General features: G+C 39.2%; 2 protein-coding genes across 5 annotated transcripts in view; one reads left to right on the top strand and one right to left on the bottom strand.

Annotated features, from left to right (window-relative positions):
• The window catches only part of LGI1 (leucine rich glioma inactivated 1), a 30,470-nt gene extending 24,035 nt beyond the window's left edge, over positions 1–6,435 (bottom strand). The window contains exon 1 of one of the 2 annotated variants that reach the window (XM_027672164.1): positions 6,213–6,435. The gene's annotated coding sequence lies outside the window, so the exon portion shown is untranslated. The remainder of the gene's footprint in view (positions 1–6,212) is intronic. The other variant, XM_027672165.1, reaches the window with a different exon arrangement.
• The window catches only part of LOC113961691 (protein FRA10AC1), a 36,209-nt gene that overhangs the window by 8,619 nt on the left and 9,067 nt on the right, over positions 1–18,523 (top strand). Inside the window, exons 1-7 of one of the 3 annotated variants that reach the window (XM_027672170.1) lie at positions 6,527–6,649; positions 10,840–10,916; positions 12,930–13,022; positions 13,107–13,152; positions 13,959–14,035; positions 14,735–14,818; positions 15,280–15,364. In XM_027672170.1, the coding sequence (XP_027527971.1) occupies positions 6,617–6,649; positions 10,840–10,916; positions 12,930–13,022; positions 13,107–13,152; positions 13,959–14,035; positions 14,735–14,818; positions 15,280–15,364 (495 nt within the window). In that variant the 5' untranslated portion in view covers positions 6,527–6,616. Of the gene's footprint in view, positions 1–6,526; positions 6,650–10,839; positions 10,917–12,929; positions 13,023–13,106; positions 13,185–13,892; positions 14,036–14,734; positions 14,819–15,279; positions 15,365–18,523 lie in introns of those variants that run through there. The other 2 variants (XM_027672169.1, XM_027672171.1) reach the window with 2 other exon arrangements.

The following is an 18,523-nucleotide window of genomic DNA, read 5'->3' as shown; positions in this document are numbered from 1 at the left end:
GTTTTCTGGAACATGTATGTAGGAATGAGACCTTACTTCTCTATTACACTTTAGCTTAGACTCAGACTTTGAAGCACCTTTCTTTTCAAGGTTATGCTGAATACGAGGTACATAAATTGTGCTTAACTGCTTCCATGATTCAGAAGATCATGACTTGTGGGTCACCTTTCTGTATAGAAGACTTTAGATTCCAAACATTCACTGTCAATGATTTGTACTTTTCCTCAATTCTCATAAGTGAATATTATGAATATATATACATGGTAGACATTAGGTACAAAAATGCATGTCGGGAAACAAGAGAATGTGTATTGTTTCCACTATGGTTTAAATGTGCAATGGACTGTAATTTTGCTCACATATTCTTTTATTCCCACCAAAAAATCCACTGGGAAACAATATAATTTAAAGAAAACAAGTACATTGCTTGTCAGTTGTTTGGTTTTTTTTTTATTTCTACATGACTATATTTTCCTTTTCTTGCTAACTATTGTCTATAATTTTTCATCTTATATAATAACTCTGATATCAAACTGGAAAAGATTTCCCTTTTTCTTGTATTTATGTAATTGAATGCCATCAGTCACTTTCCACCATAGAAGATCTAGACATAAAAGTAAGATTAAGCATTCTTTGCTCTCTTAGGAAATTGTTCATACTTCAGGGAATTTAAGCATAATGAACTTCTAAAATCTCCTCAAAGGAAAACTGGAACACGGTGGAGGAGTTAGTTTCTGTATTCCACCTATTTCAATGCAGGTTGATAAAACTAAGAAGTAGTATTTTGTATATTTTGGTAATTACTTTTTAATTAAATTCCTGACAGGCTGAAGTCGCTACCCTTGTTTATGCATGCCTACATAATAATCTTCTAGTGAGCTTTGTTCTCAGCACAGCCACCAGACTGTAAGCTCTGGAGACCAGAATTACCTGCCACACAACAAATGTGGCACTAGCAGTGACAATTAAAGGACACTAGACAGAAGTCTACATAATATATCTCTAGGGGATTTATCAAGTAAAATTCTTTCCATTTTACAAAAATAATCCCAAACTTTAGAAATAACATGGAAGGCTGCTTCCAAGAACCATTTGTTTATGAAAGTCTGATTTATTATTTCCATAACTTAATCAGTCTTTACAGGATAATACTAGTATTATTTACACTACAGATCTTAATAAGGGCTCGAAGACAACTTTATTTTAATGATATTTTTGAAGTACACAGAAGTTTTAGGATCAAAGTTGATGCTCAAAGTGTTCCCTTAATTGCAACAAAATGAATGAATGAAACAATCTGGTTTTCAAGATATTATTATAAGACTCTTACATAACTCTGTAGTCATAGTCAAGAAAACTAAAATAGATGTTAGAAGTTAAAATAGTTATATTTCTTCTGTAGTGTATCTGTGATTCTTTAGCATGTTAAGAGTGGAAGTGATGCTACCATCAAATAAACTGTTGAGAAGGACTTAAACTACTTCAGTCCATAATAATGAAGATTAAGGCTGCTCCTCTGCAAACAATAACAAAAAAACTTTTTGTGAATTGTGTGTAAAGTTGAAAGGTCTTATCTGTGTCATAGGAGATGGAGCAAATGGAATAAATCAGGTTAGGCTGTATTTTCTAACATTGTGGCCTGGGATTATATTTACCAAACTGATCAGCTGAGAATAAGGGTACACTTTCCTCATATTTGACTTCTTGGGAGATTTTCAGATGAACAGAAAGATTCAACTTCATTTTTAATAAAATCCTTTGATACTTGTTTTTATCCAAACAGCAGAATGAGCTTAATCTGGAATTTGAGATGTGCACTGTTCTCTTCTTGAGCTTTTCATTAATGTTTATAATACTAATTTCCAAACTCTGGTCTCAAAAAAAACGCTATGTAGACAGACAACAGAACCAGCACCTTCAGTGCATTAGGCAATAAGTGGTTGTGGAGACTGGCAGTAACTTGTTCACCCCTGAAGTACAGGAGCCAGGAGTAACAAAGGTCCATGGGTCAAATTCTACCTCATATGGCCTTGTAAAATGCCATCATCTGTTGGCTCTCTTTTCAAAAGAACTAAGTTTTCCAAATTGTTTATCATATTGGAAGTCCTAGTGTTTAGAAATTCTGTCCCCACACAATGTATCTGACATTGATATCCAATGACGTTTACAGGAGTAATTAAGAGGAAAATGTCCACCGATAACTGGAATTTAGGAAATTTGATACTCTTATAATAGGATTAGATATCATATTATTATGTCTATTTTATCTTATTAACAACTAAAATACAATACAATGATTGTCATTACTCATACAAAGGTCTGGGATTTTGGAACTAGGAAGGAAATTGACGATAAATCAGATGCTGCTTTTCCAAAGGCACTTTTCTAACAACGATTACACACTGAAATGGTAATTGCAACTTCAAAATAGCATATAGCTGCACAGCTGATCTTGAAATAATGGACACAGCATGGGTTTCCCTCTGATTATTTTTTGCACCTGACTCTATACTGGAAATAACTTTAAACACAGAAGTGCTTTTCTTGAATAAATTACGTTATCAGCCAAACAAATAAAACTGCATTTGCCTTTTAGCACAGCAACATTGACATCTAGTGGCTAGTTAAGCTCCATGTTTGATATTCTTTGTATGACAAAAAGTTGTGGAACACTGAATTTGACAAAATAAACTTGCGTTGCAACAGCCTGTTCTCTCCACATAACCTCCCAATGATTACAAAATGACTAGTCTTTTAATGACTAGTTTGGAGTGACCAGTACCAGTGATGGGAACTGGTAAGCATGAGCCATTGTCCCTCCTATATAGCCCCACTGGTTTTCCCTGACTGTCAAGAAGTCTTAAGCTTGGGAGTCAGCTGCCTGACTGAAGTGTACACCTTCCTCAGGTCTTGTTGGGAGGCACAGTGCAGCCCTGAACTTGTACATGGGTACATCTAAATGAGAAACTACACTTACTGAATGTGATGGCACATACTGGCATATGTGAACGTCCATTTTTAGTTTTACTTGCTTTTCTACAAATTACTAGGGGGCTTCAGATAGGAGGAGATAAAAATCAGGAACATGACAGATGCTGAGGTACTGTTTGCACTATGAAGACACGAAAATAAATGATTTGGCAACTTACTTCATAGACATGTAGAAGATAGGAAGGTGCCAATATCAAATAATTTTAGAAAGTCTAATTTCCTCACTTGTCAACAAAATAACTGACTTAATGGAGAAAAAAAGAAAGATTAGGCAGGACAGGTTGCAATTTTTCTAGCCTTCTTGATCGTTCCACATTACTGTCTCATAATCAAACTCAAATGTAGTCAGGTATGTCCCCTGCAAACAGCTCTTAAAATGGATGTGCTTGACTGCCTTGCCCTTGTTCTCTATACCAGTGGTAGCTGCCTCTTCAGGCCTGCTGGCAAAGCCTCCTGATTTATTTCATTAAAAATTGGACCAATGTGTTAATTGGCTAACCAAACTAATTTTGATTCAACAAATAAGAAGCCGTTGAGTTCAAACAACTTTATCAGAAGATCTGCAGGAAGGCTGACTTATTTCTTCCTAGCTAAATACTGTTAAGGACTAAACAGCTATACTTTTTGTTTCTTAGAAATACATAGAGAAATCTGAGTCTGAAGAAGAGCAACAGAACATAAGAGTTCTCCAAAATGTAACCAATATAGAAAGGTTAAAGTACTTTCTTAGGCTGCAAAGAGGGAAGGCTGTGGGCATATGCGTCTTCCATTTTTTAAAGATGTTATTCAAATGATGATCAATTCTTGCTTCCTGTATCAACTAGTGAAGGGCATTAAGAAATTATCTCAAGTAGCAACAAAGAAGATTTTTCTTAGATAGTAGGAAAAAATCCTTTATACCTAAGGGGTTAATAGATTAAGCTATTTATACTGTGAACTTTCCTATACTGGAAGCTTTCAGGAACAGCTCAGTAAGTATGTTGGTATTCTTTGAATTCTGCATCTCTGTCATGTACGTATCATGTCTGATCTAAGCTTTTTGGATACACTAGGTCTCACACTTCGCTCATTCGAGATTTAGGGCAGGACTGAAGTAAAAACTACAGTGATGTCTCCTTTGTGAACCACGAAGTTCAGGGCTACTGTAATTTAAGACGATTGTGTCACACTACTGCTAAGCGATCTAACAGAGAGCTGCTGCTGAAAGGGCAACTCTTTTCTCACCTCCTCCTTCACTCCTGTCTCACCCCTCCATCCTAGCCTTTTTTTGCCCCCCCCATTACTCAGACACCACAGCAGGATAGTCACAGGAGCTAGGCTGGTAGAAAACCAAATACTGCAGTTCAGCAGAAGTGGTCAGATGAGCACCAGGGCCACTTCAAGAAGAGGAATGCTCTCTTCAGCGGCAGCTAACCCATATATTGATTTATCTGTAAAGAAAAGCTGTGCTCTTAAGGTTTGGTTGTACAATCATTGAAATCCAACTTAAAACCGTAGCACCTCCTGCCCTGCAAAGAGTTATGCCCCTCTCTTCTCTTCTTTTTCCCATATCTTCCAGTCCTGTGGGACTCGTATGGGAAAAGTGCCTTCTTGGTGTCAAAGCATACTGTTGCTGGATTTAAACTGTGGAGATACTCCCACAGGAGCAAACTATGATGCACATACTAGGGGCTAAGGACAGGTTCGGTTCCAACTTCTAATTTATTTGGGAGGCCGTTTCTGATCCAGTTCCCCAGCTGTAGCTTACTGTAGCCCATATACAAAAAGCAATTGGGTGATATTTGAAAGCAACACAGTCAGATATCAGAAAAGCATAGCATAGCAAGATGAAATTATCTAGCCGCTATTCTGAGAAAAGCTGTTTATAAAATAACTTCAGCATCTACAGCAGTTGCTATAGCTGGACTCACTGCAGAATTTTCCTGTCCCAGAAACTTTATTTTTTCTATATGCAGGCTTTTGTGGCCTCAACACAATGCCAAGAGATTCAAGAATTGTAAATCTTTCCTCTACCTTTCCCACTCTTCTTCAAAGTGCATAATCAATGATATGTTGGCCCAGTTTCCAGAATCATGTCAGGATTCATTCACACTAAAGCAGTCTGGCATTTCCATAAGACAGGAACAACAAAAAGATGCCTGCTATTACAGCTTTGAGGGTATACATTATTTATTTTGAGATATTTAAATTATTAATTAGGATAATTCCATTTTTGCAACAGTCTCTGCCCTTTAGAGGAAACGGGCCACATTCAGTAGGACTTCAGCAGAATACTGCATACACTCAGATAAGCATAGTCCCGCTCAGTTCCTTTGGGACACTTTAGCATCACCTTTATATCCCTTCGCAGCAATAACATAATGAGTAACACAAACACTAGGTCAGTAGAAAAAATACTTTTGTTTTTAAAAGGGAGATTTGGTAGCCAAGGTAAGAAGGTACGCTGTCAACTATGGTGTGTGATCACCATACTGTGTAACAGCAACTACCTATAACTTGTATTTTACACCCTGCATACTGCAAGGACAGCAGTAGTATTTTAAATATTTCCCTGTATTAAGTGTATCTGTGGTTTAAGAATCCAAGAATCGATAACACAAATGGAAACTTTGATGCAGTCCAGAAGAAAGTATCTGTGATGGATTGATTAAAGCATTTCAGTGCTCAGCAGTCAAAATGCTGGCTCAGGTATTGTGTTTGATGGGAAACTAACCATTCTTTGACAGCTACTTGCTGTATCTGATGACTTAATGCTGAAGATTGGTACTTCCCAGCTACCTTATCAGAAAACACTTTCAGTTTATAAAGCTCCTCTCTCTGATACAACCCGCAGGCTGTAAAACTCTATTGCCCAGTTGCCGTCGGTCCTCACAGAGAAACTGGGTCACATACGTTCTGGGTCACATTTCGTCCTTCTAACTGCGAGATGCGATCGAAAAGCAGCATCGGAGTTCCAGAACGCCGTGCCGAGGCTGTGCCGAGGCTGTGCCGCGCCGAGGGCAGCGCGCGCCTGCCGCACGCCGCGGGCACGCCTGGCAACTGCTGCCCTCCGCGGAGCACCTCCCGCGGCCCTTCCTCCCCGGGGGGGTCCCCTTCTCCCGCAGGGGACCCCTCCAGAACTCCGTCCCACCCTTCCCCGACCCCTCCCGAGGGACCCTTTCCGCCGGGCCCCGGTGCCCGCAGCCGGGTCTGAACCGGTGCCCCCCGTAGTGGGGACTGACCTGCCCGAAAGCGCCGGGGGTGGTGCGGGGGCGAACCGGGGCGGGGAGGAGAGGGGCGCGCGGAGGCCTCTCCGAGCCCCTGCGGCCGAGTCCTACCTTCCCAGAGGCGGAGACCGCGGCAGCCGGGGCCGCGCACCGGGTTCCCGGGCAGGGAGACTCCCCTCGCCCCTAAACATGATGAGCGGCTTTCCCCTCCCCTCCCGTGCCGGCTCGCCTTCGCCCTCCCCCGCGCCCCGCTGCCCCGCGCCGCCCGCCCGCCGCGGAGAGAGGGAGGGAGGAGGGAAGGGAGCCCCCGGCGCGGGCGCGCTCCGCCTCTGCCCCGCTTTCCGGGAGCGGCTCGCGGAGCAGTGCTGGCTCCGGGAGCAGGGCCGGGCGGCGCAGGCGGCCCTGGCCGCGCCGCCGCCATGGAGCCCAACCAGCTGCGCCTCTCCGCGGCCGTGAGTGGGGCAGGAGGGAGGGGGAGGAACGGAGGGGGCCCGGCAGGGACAGGCCCGGCGGAGGCCGCGGCCTCCATGGCGGCGGGGCCGGGGCGGGCGGGGAAGGGCCGAGCCGCTCTCCCCGGACGGGCTGCTGGGGGTTCGCGCCCGTGTCCCGCTCTGGCGGTGGGGGACGGGTCAGGCGGGCCGGGACAGGACTGGGCGGCTTCCAGAGCATGAGAACGGCTTCAAAGCCGCAGCGGACCCACACGGGCCGTTGTTCGATATGACTTTTCTCCGTGGAGCTCCACAGAATTCTAATCCTCGCTGTCGTGGTCTTCTGATGCCTACCTTTTACTCCTGCTTCTTCTTTCATAGCTTTAATAAAGGGGCAGTATCTTGTGAGTGCTTTGTATCTTTGTTAGGGCCGTTCACTGTACAGTATATGCAAGCACTCCTTGTAGTTGTTTTTACAAGGAAGAGTAAATTTGAAGCTAATTGAATTTACTCTCAGGTTTTTTTCCCCCGAGTTGCGGCTACAAAGCCTCATAGACATCAGGGTGGGAAGAGTGTGTTACAGTGAAGCATTCTGACTTTACACATGGCACCCTTTATCCAGACAGGATGGCTCGTCAAGCCCCGTAGAGATCCCACGCTCCCTTCAGTCCTTCCCAGCGTAATTTGTACCAAAACGAGCACTCGGGCCTGTTCTGGGCCACATCTGGGCTGTGAGCAGACATGAGCACAGACCTGTGTGCTGGGCAGATAAAGGGAAGGATGAGAGTGACGCTTATGACGGGAGTAGCAAGATTAGGGCTGAGGTCAGGAACCACGAGTTGGGAATTTTTGTCTAGGATCGTTTTGACTTTTTTTTCTTTTTTAACCGCTTTTTTGTGTTCAGCTGTATGTTGTGGTCAGGAGCCAACATGAACTGTGATGTGTCCATTTCACTAGTGTGCATTTACCTCATTAGAGATGTGCCTTCTCTGGATGCAAATACCTGCTGTAAATGCAGTGCTGGGGAATCTGTAATGTCCTGTGTTGAGATCAAGAGTTGGTATCTCTGTCTGCCGTCAGCTGTGTACAGCATTCATTTATTTACTGTGTTTAAATTGCTGGGGTTTAGGACTCCTAAGTGAAGTGGACTCTGTTCTGTCTCCGATTGTTTCATTATTAGTCAATCCAAGATGTTGGGATTACATAAATGTGAGCTAAATGTACCCCAGAGCATATTGGTATTTGTTTTAATTTTGTGGTTTCAGTTTGTTTTGTTGTTTGGGAATAAAAAGTTCAGAGTTGATGCAACAGACAAAATACACGGTACAATTTAAGTTACATACCTTTCAGGTTTGCGTTTTGATAAAACACTTGGTATTTACATTAATAATTTACTAAAAGCATTCTGCGTCTCTGACAAATTCCATCAAAGCAAAGTTTGTATTAAAGGGTTTATTAAATAATGAAAATAGTTATTTTAAATATTGTTGACAATTTTGCATGCCATTATCTACATCTGCTAGCTTGGGCACAAAACTTTAGTATTTGCCTCTTTTTTACTACAGTTAAATATTAAATACATTTGCTTTATCTGAGATTGTTCTTTGGTTTGTTTTTTTTTTTTTTGTGGGGAAGGGAAGAAATCTGTCGTGAAATTTTACAGTATGAAGCAGGTGTGTGTTTACATTGTCCTCCCAAAATGGAAAGATTCATTTAGGGATGAGATTCTTTGATGGAGTTCATGAAATGAACTAGGTATGTTTTATCTAAAAGTCAGATTATCTTGGTATCATCCCAAGGCATCAGGTCAGTAATTGTTCAGTCCCAGTCTCCAAGAGTGCCATCCGGCACTGCTGGAGCTGCTGATGCCAAACCCAGCTTCAATGCAGTACCTGCCCACCTGCTGTTGCCTTCGAAGGAGGAGTGATCTAGAAGTGTCAGGACATCAGTCATGGGTTGTATTCTTTTTCACTCTGAATTTATCTGTGAGCCATTGTAGTGATTCAGAGGAATGTCTGAACCTGTGGAGAGTTTTCTTGTCAGAAGAGCAGCCTATACTTGCCTTAGCCATACTTGCCCTTATATTCACAGTTAACTTTTCAAAAGGCAATCAGTCAACTTCTGAGAGCCCTACAGTATGATTCTGTTGGAGCAGCTTTTCTTGCGTCTATTTTTCTTTTTATTTGAATCATTCCTGGAATCAGTTGAGAGCTGATTACTGAGGATGTCTACTTCTTTCCTGGGCCCCATCATCCAAGGTCAACTACTTAGTGAAAATCTCCTTTCATTTGATCTTTCCTCTTTTGGCCTGTTTCTATACTTCATCTGTCTCATGTCGACTTTCATGCTCATTGTGTTGGCTGGGACCTTCTCCCATTTTGAGTGTGAAGGAAGCTCTCAGTGTTCATCTGGGAAGCATTACTTTTGCTATTTAAAACATTCCCGGATTACCATGATATTTTTTAAATTTAGAGGTCAAATATAAATATATTTTCTGTACACTCTTAGAGTATTCAGCCTTTTCTAAAGCTTCATTAATAAAAGTAGTGATAGGCTGGCTATTAGAACCACCTCAGCTATGGAACTTAGTACCGTTGCTGCTCTTTTGCCAGTGCATGACAGCCACTTACAACAGACATCTGCTGCACTTTTGTTTGTTTGTTTGTGTGTCTGGTAACCGATAATTTTTATGTTTCTTGGGAAATAGAAAGCATAAAGGTAAATCAGAAAGTTCTAGTTTGCTTTTGTTCAAATATATATGTATATGCAAGCTATGTGTTCTTCAGAAGAGTTCAAGAGTGGAAGGAACGTTACAGTATTAGTTTATTATTAGCAATTATAAAAAAAATTTAAAAAATCTTAAAACCAATCCTTCACTGTCAGTTTGAGAAGATAGTGCTTTACATACTCTGCATGATACAAATAGATTGTTGGTGTCAGTAGAGGATACAGTTGACTCTTTAGCATGACATTTTTGGGAGGCATTTGCATCAAGAGAAGGCACCTCATCAAAATTATCCTGAAGAGATGTGTCTTTTTTTGCAGAGTTTGTGTTTCTCAGCTTTTTGTCTGAGGATTGTACGTAACGTAAGAATCAGCTGAATCAAACATGTTTCTTTTCTCATTCACAATCTGAATTACCAAGATACTTAGGTAGTGTGTATTTGAGCCTTTCCACATGCAGATATATAATAACCATCCCTCTTGTTTTTACTTCAGTTATGTAAAAGGTTTTTTTGGTGTCTGTGCTGGTTTATGCATTTCCCAGCTCTGACTGCACTCTCCTTATGCTACCCCTTCAGCTGGCTGGTGTAGCTGGTTGCAGGGGCTCTGGATGAACTGTCAGGAAACGTACTTGAGTTAAAATACTCTTTTTTGGATAGGTTCCTTTGTAACTTGGGTGAGTTGTTTTGTCTGGTTCATGTGTAGTTTCACAACTGTAACTGAGCAACTGGAAGGAAGGTACCAGAGTAAGACTGAGGGAGAGGAGATAGGATCCGCTTAAACCTTTGCTTCTATCAAAGGAATTGAACATAGTACTGTACCTTGACAAACGGAGGTGGTATATCTGGGCATCAGTCAGTGCTTGGTTGCTGACGGCATTAATTTGACATTGTAGTCCCAAAGTTTATGGAAAAAAAGACTTCATTTCCTGGTAGGTATGTTTTTGCAGGCATGTTGTTGGTTTGTATTTTAGTTATAGTTTCAATCAGATTTCCAGTTACCAGTATAAGATCTAATGATCTAAAATGCTGTAGCACAGCCCAAGAAACTTTTGTTCCCATCTTTCTTTGTTTATAATGTGGGCATGTTGGTTGCTGTCCTCCAGCCCCCTGGAAGACTTGCTTCTGGGGAGAATACTCGCCTTTTTCTTATATAAGGAACATTGTTTCAAATTAAAAACCAAAGGTATTTATCATACTTTTGGTTTTCTGCATCTATGTGAAGATTAAATATGGGGACATCTGCATATAAATTATTTATAAAGGGATCTTTAGACAGACTGACAGTGTCTTTCTTTACCCTGTGTTATTTGGAATATACTCTGCATTGTCTGTTGAATTTGGCTTCATTTAGACGTATGTGAGAATTTGCACTTTTTTGCTTCCTCTCTGTCTTTCTCTTTTATTTATACATGATAGACAGTACTGATTTGTAATTATGCCATATCCATGTTACATTAGCAGATATATTGAATGGTCTATTATTTTCAGGCACGTGGCCATGGAGGCTATGATTCTGATTTCAGTGATGAGGAGAGTGGAGAGAAGTCTCTGCAAAAAACTAAAAGGTAATGTACAGACTTAACACTTTGCATTACACATTTTGTGCAAATGGCCTCTTAGTGTGCGTAGAAGATGATGCTGTTGTATGTAAAGTCTGGTGTTGAAATGGTTTTTGAAAAATCAATCTCTTTGATTTCTGCATCTCCTCATGTCAAGCTTGCCAAAGCTTGTCATCTCCTAGGGGCAGCTGATTGAGATCTGTTCTGCCATCTCCATCTGTTGTCTATATCCTCCTCAGTTCTCGGAGCAGAGTGTTTCGTTTTTCCAAGCATTAGTATCCACTGCTGGGATTTGGCAGCACTGTTCACTTCACTGTGAATCCATCAGGACAAATGGAACTGCTAGGAGAGCAAGGCAAGAAAGGCCAAGCGGTAGTAGGCTTTGTAGATATAAAACATATATAGATATAAAGTGAAGAATTAATGCTACTTCTTTATTATTTAATTTGTGAAGAGAGCTGGGAATTGGTGAATTGTTGTATTCAATCCTTGAAGTGTAACTGCACATCTTTTATTTGAGATGACTTTTGCTAATTATTTCAGTAGTTCCCACAATTAGTGACCCGGAAATTTGTAGTCTGATTTCATTACATTGTAAAGATTTTTATTTATTATGTATTTATTTTGTTTTAGCAGTGTAGTCCTTTGACGCTTTCTGCACCATACTGAACATTTGGCTCACATTATGCATGTACTTTTCTTTTTCCTGTCTCTCCCTTGCTTTTTACTGAACTTTGTTTAAGAAGACTTTCTGGAAACTTTCCTAGGTCTCTTGCATATTTTCCTTTGTAGAAAAATTGAAAGAATGGGTTTTGTAGTGTCTGACTGCATTCTGGGAAAAAAATTTCATGTTTTAATCATTGGAATAAGAGCAGGCATTGTGGTGTTTCATTTATTTTATAAATATAACTGTTCTCCATTAAAACAGTGATTGGTTTTGTTCAGATTTTGTTTTCTTTAAAAGTCCATTATGCGTTCTACCCTTCCACTTTCGAGGTGGAATATTAACTAACCATCAGGAGCCTTTCAAAAATACCATCATTATCCTTGTTCTGGCACACTACTGCTGATTCCCAGTAGGGCTCTTATGTGGGTTCCCTCTATGTATATATCTTCTTGCTCTATGATGATATTTATTTTCACTTTAAGGAAAATAGTGGTCTTAAATTTTTTCCAAATTGCTGTTTTATGGAGTCTCCTTATGGGAATTTTGTGCTTACAGATCCTTTTGAGCAAATGATGCCCTTCGTTTCTAGAGTTCTATTCCATAGCTTGGAATACAAATTCTCTGGCTTGCTTTCTTCAAGTTTCTGACTTCCATTCTTTCTGTCAGCTGATGATTATGGAAAAATCTTTTCTTCACCTCCACTCATGAATGAAACTAATTAAATACACCTTTTACCAGCTAAAATGCATCTCTTTATAGTTAACTTTTTATTACTTTGTTGAATTTTTAAGATATTTTTAGTTCTATATTTTAGAATAAGTATGGTTCACAACATGACAGTTGAGTTTTAAATTTGTGATTCATGTGATTGCACTACAAGAGGCAGAGCTGTTTAATGAGGTGATGGGCCATTGGCATGGAAGGGCGAGATAGGGTTATTAGCAGTCACTCTCATTCAGAGCACACTGTCCTTTCTGTTCCTACTTTGCTGTGTAGCTGAGGTTTGTAGCTGAGATTTGTAGAGGACTTAGAATGTAGAGTGAAACTGAGGAAACTTTGGAAGTTTTTCATTGTGGTTCTATAGTGATAGTATTGATAAAAATAAATATTACAAGTGGCTGTTTTAAGCATTTTCCTTTAAATGCTAACTGTGATTGCCTTTCTGATTTTGTTCTGCAAATGAGGTGAAGTCCAAGCTGATATTGGTTCTGAAGTTTTGTTTCATTCATGTAGAAACTAGCAATATAACAGTTTTTGTTAATCAAGTTAGTGGAAGGTTTGGCATATGGAAATTCTATTGCTTATGGAAAGTTCTTGACTAACTTTTCTTCCTTTTTCCCACCTACCTTTAGAATAGAGGAAGATGGCCTTCTGGTAAAGCCATTCCAAAAAGCAAAGCAAGGCAGTGTGGTTCACAGACAATTCGCAGCTGAAGAATGTGATAGGTATCTTTTATATTCTGCTTTTGTGAGATTTTTTTTACCTTAAGGAAAAGATAGCTTTCACTGAAGCATGTGTGTTATTAACAGGGAAGAAGCAAGAAAAAGAAGATTTCACTTGATATCGATGAGTGCTGTATCCTTCTGTTTCATTTTTCTTCAAGTTTGGAGATGGGGCACAGGTTATCCATTATGGTAAAATACTGGGATTTCTCAGTTATGACAGTAGTTGACAGTGCAGTACCAGATACTGAGTCATTCTTCAAAGGAGCTACTTTTTGTTGTTGAGATACAAGTTAATTGAAAAAGAAGGCATATATAATGTTTTTATTTTTGAAGAGGCTTATTTTCTGAATAAATAATTACAGATTTTGCTCAAATTGTGGTACAAAATGTGTTTCAAATTATGTCTCTGAGGCCAATATGTTCTAAAAAGCATTACATAATTTTCCATGATGTTCATCTCCAAACTAAAGCATACAACTTTTACTTGTATGTTGATGGTAAAAATGTAATAAATTATTCCATTTTAGTAGCCAGACTATTTTTATAATGCAGAAATACAAACCTGTTTTAAACCAAAACTGCAGTACTGAGAAGCTATTATCTAAATTACAGCTGAGAAAATAAACCAAGTTTCTGTGTATATGTGTACAGAGCATGTTTGATAAAGGAAGACAGTTTTATAATGGTCTGGCAGCTGAATGAGGTTTTAAACACGAAATTGCCTTGAATTCCTGTATTTGGAAAGTAGCTTCTATGTAAGTAAAAGTTGCTAATTAATTCTGTTCTTTCTGGAAATTACTGAACTGTTTGTGAGGAAAAAAATGTCTTTCTCTTAAGTATACAAAAAGTTTTTTGGCTTTGTTTTTTTTTTAGTTTTAAGCTATGGTGAAACAAAAGAAGATAAGTTCTGAAACAATCCTTAATTGCTTTATTCAGTATGAAAGACATAAAAAGTTAGTGCATGACTACATTTTATACTATGGTGGCAAAAGAGAGGACTTCCGACGAACTGGGTGAGAACCATTAGCAAACTTTCCCCTCACGACCCTAAAGCTCCCCTGTTATGTCAAGCTGTTAAATATATATTATAGCTTTAGGGGCAGAAGCGGATGTGGCTGTGTGTGAAATTACTAATTTTTTTGGTCAAAAATGGTAACTACAGCAGTTGTAAATTGTAAATCCAAAAAACAAAATTGCATTGTTTCATTTTGGTTGCATATTTTTAGATAAGACCTTACCATGAGCTGAATTATTCTTGTTTTGTTATGCGAAAAGAAAGATGACAGGTGAGCATTAATTGAAGGTACATTGAGAAATATCTGTCAGTACCTTCAAAATAACAGTCTGAAATACTTTTGAAATGTGCAGAAATGCTATCCATTGTCCAGAATAATGATAACCTTCTTTAGAGAGATATATAACTGCCTTTTAAAATTACTGTCTTCAAGAAAGAGTATAAAAAGTATTTTCAGATAGGATCAAGTCATCCACAATTGCAGTGACCGTTTTCCACCCTGAGTTTTTTTGGGTTTTTTTGGGAACAGGTATGCCAGGGAATATGTTTTGGGTAGTTTTATTTCATAGCAACGTATTCCTTTATACTGTGGGGTGGAGATCATAACTGTGAAATACTGATGCTTACCAAATTATTATTTGATGGACTTTTCACTTTAATATTACGTTGTACTAAAAAAAAGTGTGTCCTTTTATAGAGCAAATGACAAGACGGATCTTGATGTTATTAGAGAAAACCATAGATTCCTGTGGAATGAAGAAGATGAAGCAGACATGAATTGGTACTGAACATATTATAGAACATGTTATTTTTAGATCACTTGTACTAAATTTGTAGTGTCCCCTACTAATAAGAAATATTGTGCATACTTAGTGATCATTCTTTGATCTTTGATGCATTTGAAAATGAAAGACCATTAGGAGGTCTTTCATATTGGAATATTGCTCAAGTGACAGAAAAACTAATAAATAATTGTGCATTCTCTGAGATTCAAATGACTGTTCTGAAAACTCTGAAGAAATCTGAGTTTGAAAAAACATAGTTTAGTATGTATTGCAGATTTATTTTATGTATATTTTTCCAATTTTATGGAAATTACTCCTTAGTTTAATGAGTGTGTATCTGCTTCATTTCTCTGCAACTTGTGTTCTTTGCATGAAACAATCTCTTGTTAATGTCATTACAATGTAAAGTGAATTGTGTCATGTTCTATATTTAATAAAAAAATACCTTTTATTACAGGGAGAAGAGGCTTGCAAAGAAGTATTATGATAAATTGTTCAAAGAATACTGCATAGCAGATCTCAGCAGATACAAAGAGAATAAGGTATGTTTAATTATTGTAAATCACACTGGTTTTAAAGTATGTCCTTTTAAAAAATTGCCTTATGATTGTGCGTACATTGTGAAACCGGAATGTTGTACCCCTTCCCTAGAGAAAGAGTTGTGAGAATTTGTCAAGTTACTTAATAAGCAGCAGCAGTTTGAATCCAAGCATTGTCACTGCCCCAAAAATGTGCTTCTGTGGGAATACAACCATTTCTGTCAGATGGTGTTTTATGAAGAGCTACATTGTGTGTGAAAAAGGCAGAAAATGCAAAGGGGTTAAAGGAAGAAGGCTAGAGAGGTTGCTTGGAGAGGAGCAATAGATGAAGCCTAGAAAACCCTGGAATGTTACTGTTAAAAAAAAGTCTAAGAAGAGTTTTGTACTTGAATGCTGGCAGAAACAATTTTGGAAAAGTCTATTCTAAAGTAGCATCTTTTGCTGGTTGTTCTTTTTTTCTGTTTGTGGAAACAGGATCTGTATGTGCCTTGTAAATAAATAGAATTTCTTAAGAGAAACAACCCAGTTCCAGCACCAGGTTTTCTTCTTAACTGGAACAGCCTTTATTTTCTCCAAGTTTTTGGCTGACTAACTTCTTAGTCAGAGAGCATACAGGAATTTTCTATTGTGGTTTTGCAAAGAGTGTTGCTAAACTCAGATGTGTCTTGGTGTTGTTAACACACAGTAACCTAGTGCTGTAAACAGTGTCTATATAGTTCTTATAGACTATTTATAATATTGAAAACTACATTCAAATAGTTGAAAGAACTGGGCTTAACTCTATTAGGCAGAAAAGATGATAGCCATCTAAAGACAATTGGAACAGTAAAATGTAAACATTTAATTAAAATTAACAAAAATTAAAATGCTGAAGATGCCTTTCCTCCTTTTTCTGATTAAATTTCATTTTATTTTCCTATAGCTGTTTCATACTGCTCAATGTCCTCTCCGTCCCCTAGCTGGTTTCCCCGGAGCAGGCTTACAGATTTTGTTTCTTTCACTACTGTGCCAAGTTTCCGTGTTTGCTATCTTTTGTGGGAAACTCTTCTGCCCTAGATTTTGTGTGTGTGTGTGTGTTGTGCGAACAGTATTTCCCTGTCAGACTTCAGGTGTGTCTGTCCTAACTTTGAGGTCACTCTTAATTCCCATTTATACACATAAGTCATTACCTATATTTTTGGAATTACCATGTCAGCATAACTGCTGTGTCATGCAGTTCGTAAAATATTTATGCTTTCTGTTCTCAAATACATTCTGATCATATGAAAGTCCTTTCTTAGAAATTCTTAGAAAAATAGGAAAAAAAAGAGGTTTTTTTTCAATTACTGATTTATCCATGCCTATGTTTGGTAGAGAAGGATTTCAAAGCAGGCTTTTTTCTTGGAAGTCTGAAATGGGCTGCTGATCCCATTCGCACCAATGGAATGCAGTCTGTGCTTTCAGATTTTTCCTGCCTTGATTTTTTTTTCTGCATTTTGAAAAACTGTTGGATATCTTTAGCCCCTCGTGCCTTCTGTTTTGCAGTGCTGGTGCTATGAAAGGTTGCAGGGTAGATAACAAGCTTCTTAGCTGGCCAACTTTTTGTATGATGGTTGTTGATGCTTTATATGATGGTACTTCATATTGATATAAGAAAGTGGGAGCACTGATTTGCTGGAACAACCTCCCCAGTGGCACATTACAATCCCCATGGCTGGAGGTTTTGCAGGTGCTGTTGCACAGGGTGCTGGATAATCTCATCTCTGCCCCCTTTCCCATGAATAGTTGAACAAGGTTGAACAACAATGGTTGTCGAGGTGCCTTCCAGCCTGGGCTGTTCTTTGATTCTGTTGGTTCTATATCCTGCTTAGATGGTGTCAAAGTAAAGTTGGAGGTCAGTTTTCTGTAATGTTTTAAACATTTGTATTGCACAGATTGAGACTTGCACATACGTGCTCATCTGGCTTTTCACAGCTGTAATTGTTTTGCTCCAACAAAATCTTCTAGTCAGATAATTTTTCTAAAGATCTCTGCATAGAGATTGTAGCTCAGATCTCTTTTGGAATTTTTCTTCCAGGAAAAAACTATGTTTTCTGAAATACTGGATAATTATAAGGGCAAGTTTCATGGGAGTGTCTCTCCTGAGGTCTGAAAAATAAGCAGAGCACCTTGTCAAAGGCTGAAGCTCAGAAGAAAACAGTAATAAGCTCTATGAACCCCCAAGGCTGCAGCCACATTGCAGTTGCTGGTTCAGACTGTTTCACTGCCATGCACACATGGCTGTGCACGCACACATGACTGTGCACTCACACACACACATCCACACAGAGATGGCTGAGACTCCCCTGGTGTCGCAGCACACCCCCTGTGCTGTCAGCCCTAGACATACAGAGGTGTTCTCACACCCAGAGCTGACCCGTGCAGACTCGCTCACCCTCCATGCTCCCAGGCCCTTCACCTTCCTGGTGGTCTGGCTTGGTCTTCATTGCTGCTCACACACTCACTTGCACACCTGCCCTCATCTTGGTTGCTGGCACTGCAGTCAAAGAGGACCCTGTGATCCATGATCCCACTTTTCATTGTGCGGTTAGGACATACAATCTTTTTCTTTTAATCAAATGCCAATTTTAACCTCTGGTATGAGGCTACTTAGAGACAGTGTGTTCTGACAGCTATTGCTTGTGATGGGTCTGTTACTCCTTACATTTTCCCTAGATAAGAATTTTTTAGGTCAAGGTTGTCTTTGAACCTTCAGTGCATCTTGTCTGCAAGCTTTCAGGCTGATAAATGACTGTGTATTGTCAGATAGTTTAGTTCTATTGTCAGTTTTGTGATGCAGCAAGGGAGCTGCATTAGGTCTGCTCTGCATCTAAGCTTTACTTTGATATGCATTGGACTTGAAATGTTTTCTTCTCATTGTTGTCTTGTTTTTCTAGAAAAGTTCTTATTTGCTGTCTCTGCTTTGTTTTGTAGCTTAACAGATTGGAAATGTCTCCTATTGCCAAGAAATGAAATCTGCTTGACACCTGGTCATTAAATAGAATACATTTTATTCTTTTGTTTTTATTTCCAGATTTCTAGGCCAACTTGTCTTCCACTTGGAAATGTTAATATTTTTGCTTTTGTAATTGTTTTTCAGTATGGAGACTTTCCTGTGAAAATAAAAATATGTAAAGTATTTTT

Source organism: Neopelma chrysocephalum, unplaced genomic scaffold (assembly GCF_003984885.1).
Source record: "Neopelma chrysocephalum unplaced genomic scaffold, ASM398488v2 Primary Assembly neopelma1_97390, whole genome shotgun sequence".
Taxonomy (NCBI): Eukaryota; Metazoa; Chordata; class Aves; order Passeriformes; family Pipridae; genus Neopelma; species Neopelma chrysocephalum.
The sequence above is the reverse complement of the archived record's forward strand: the minus strand, read 5'-3'. Positions and strand labels throughout refer to the sequence as shown.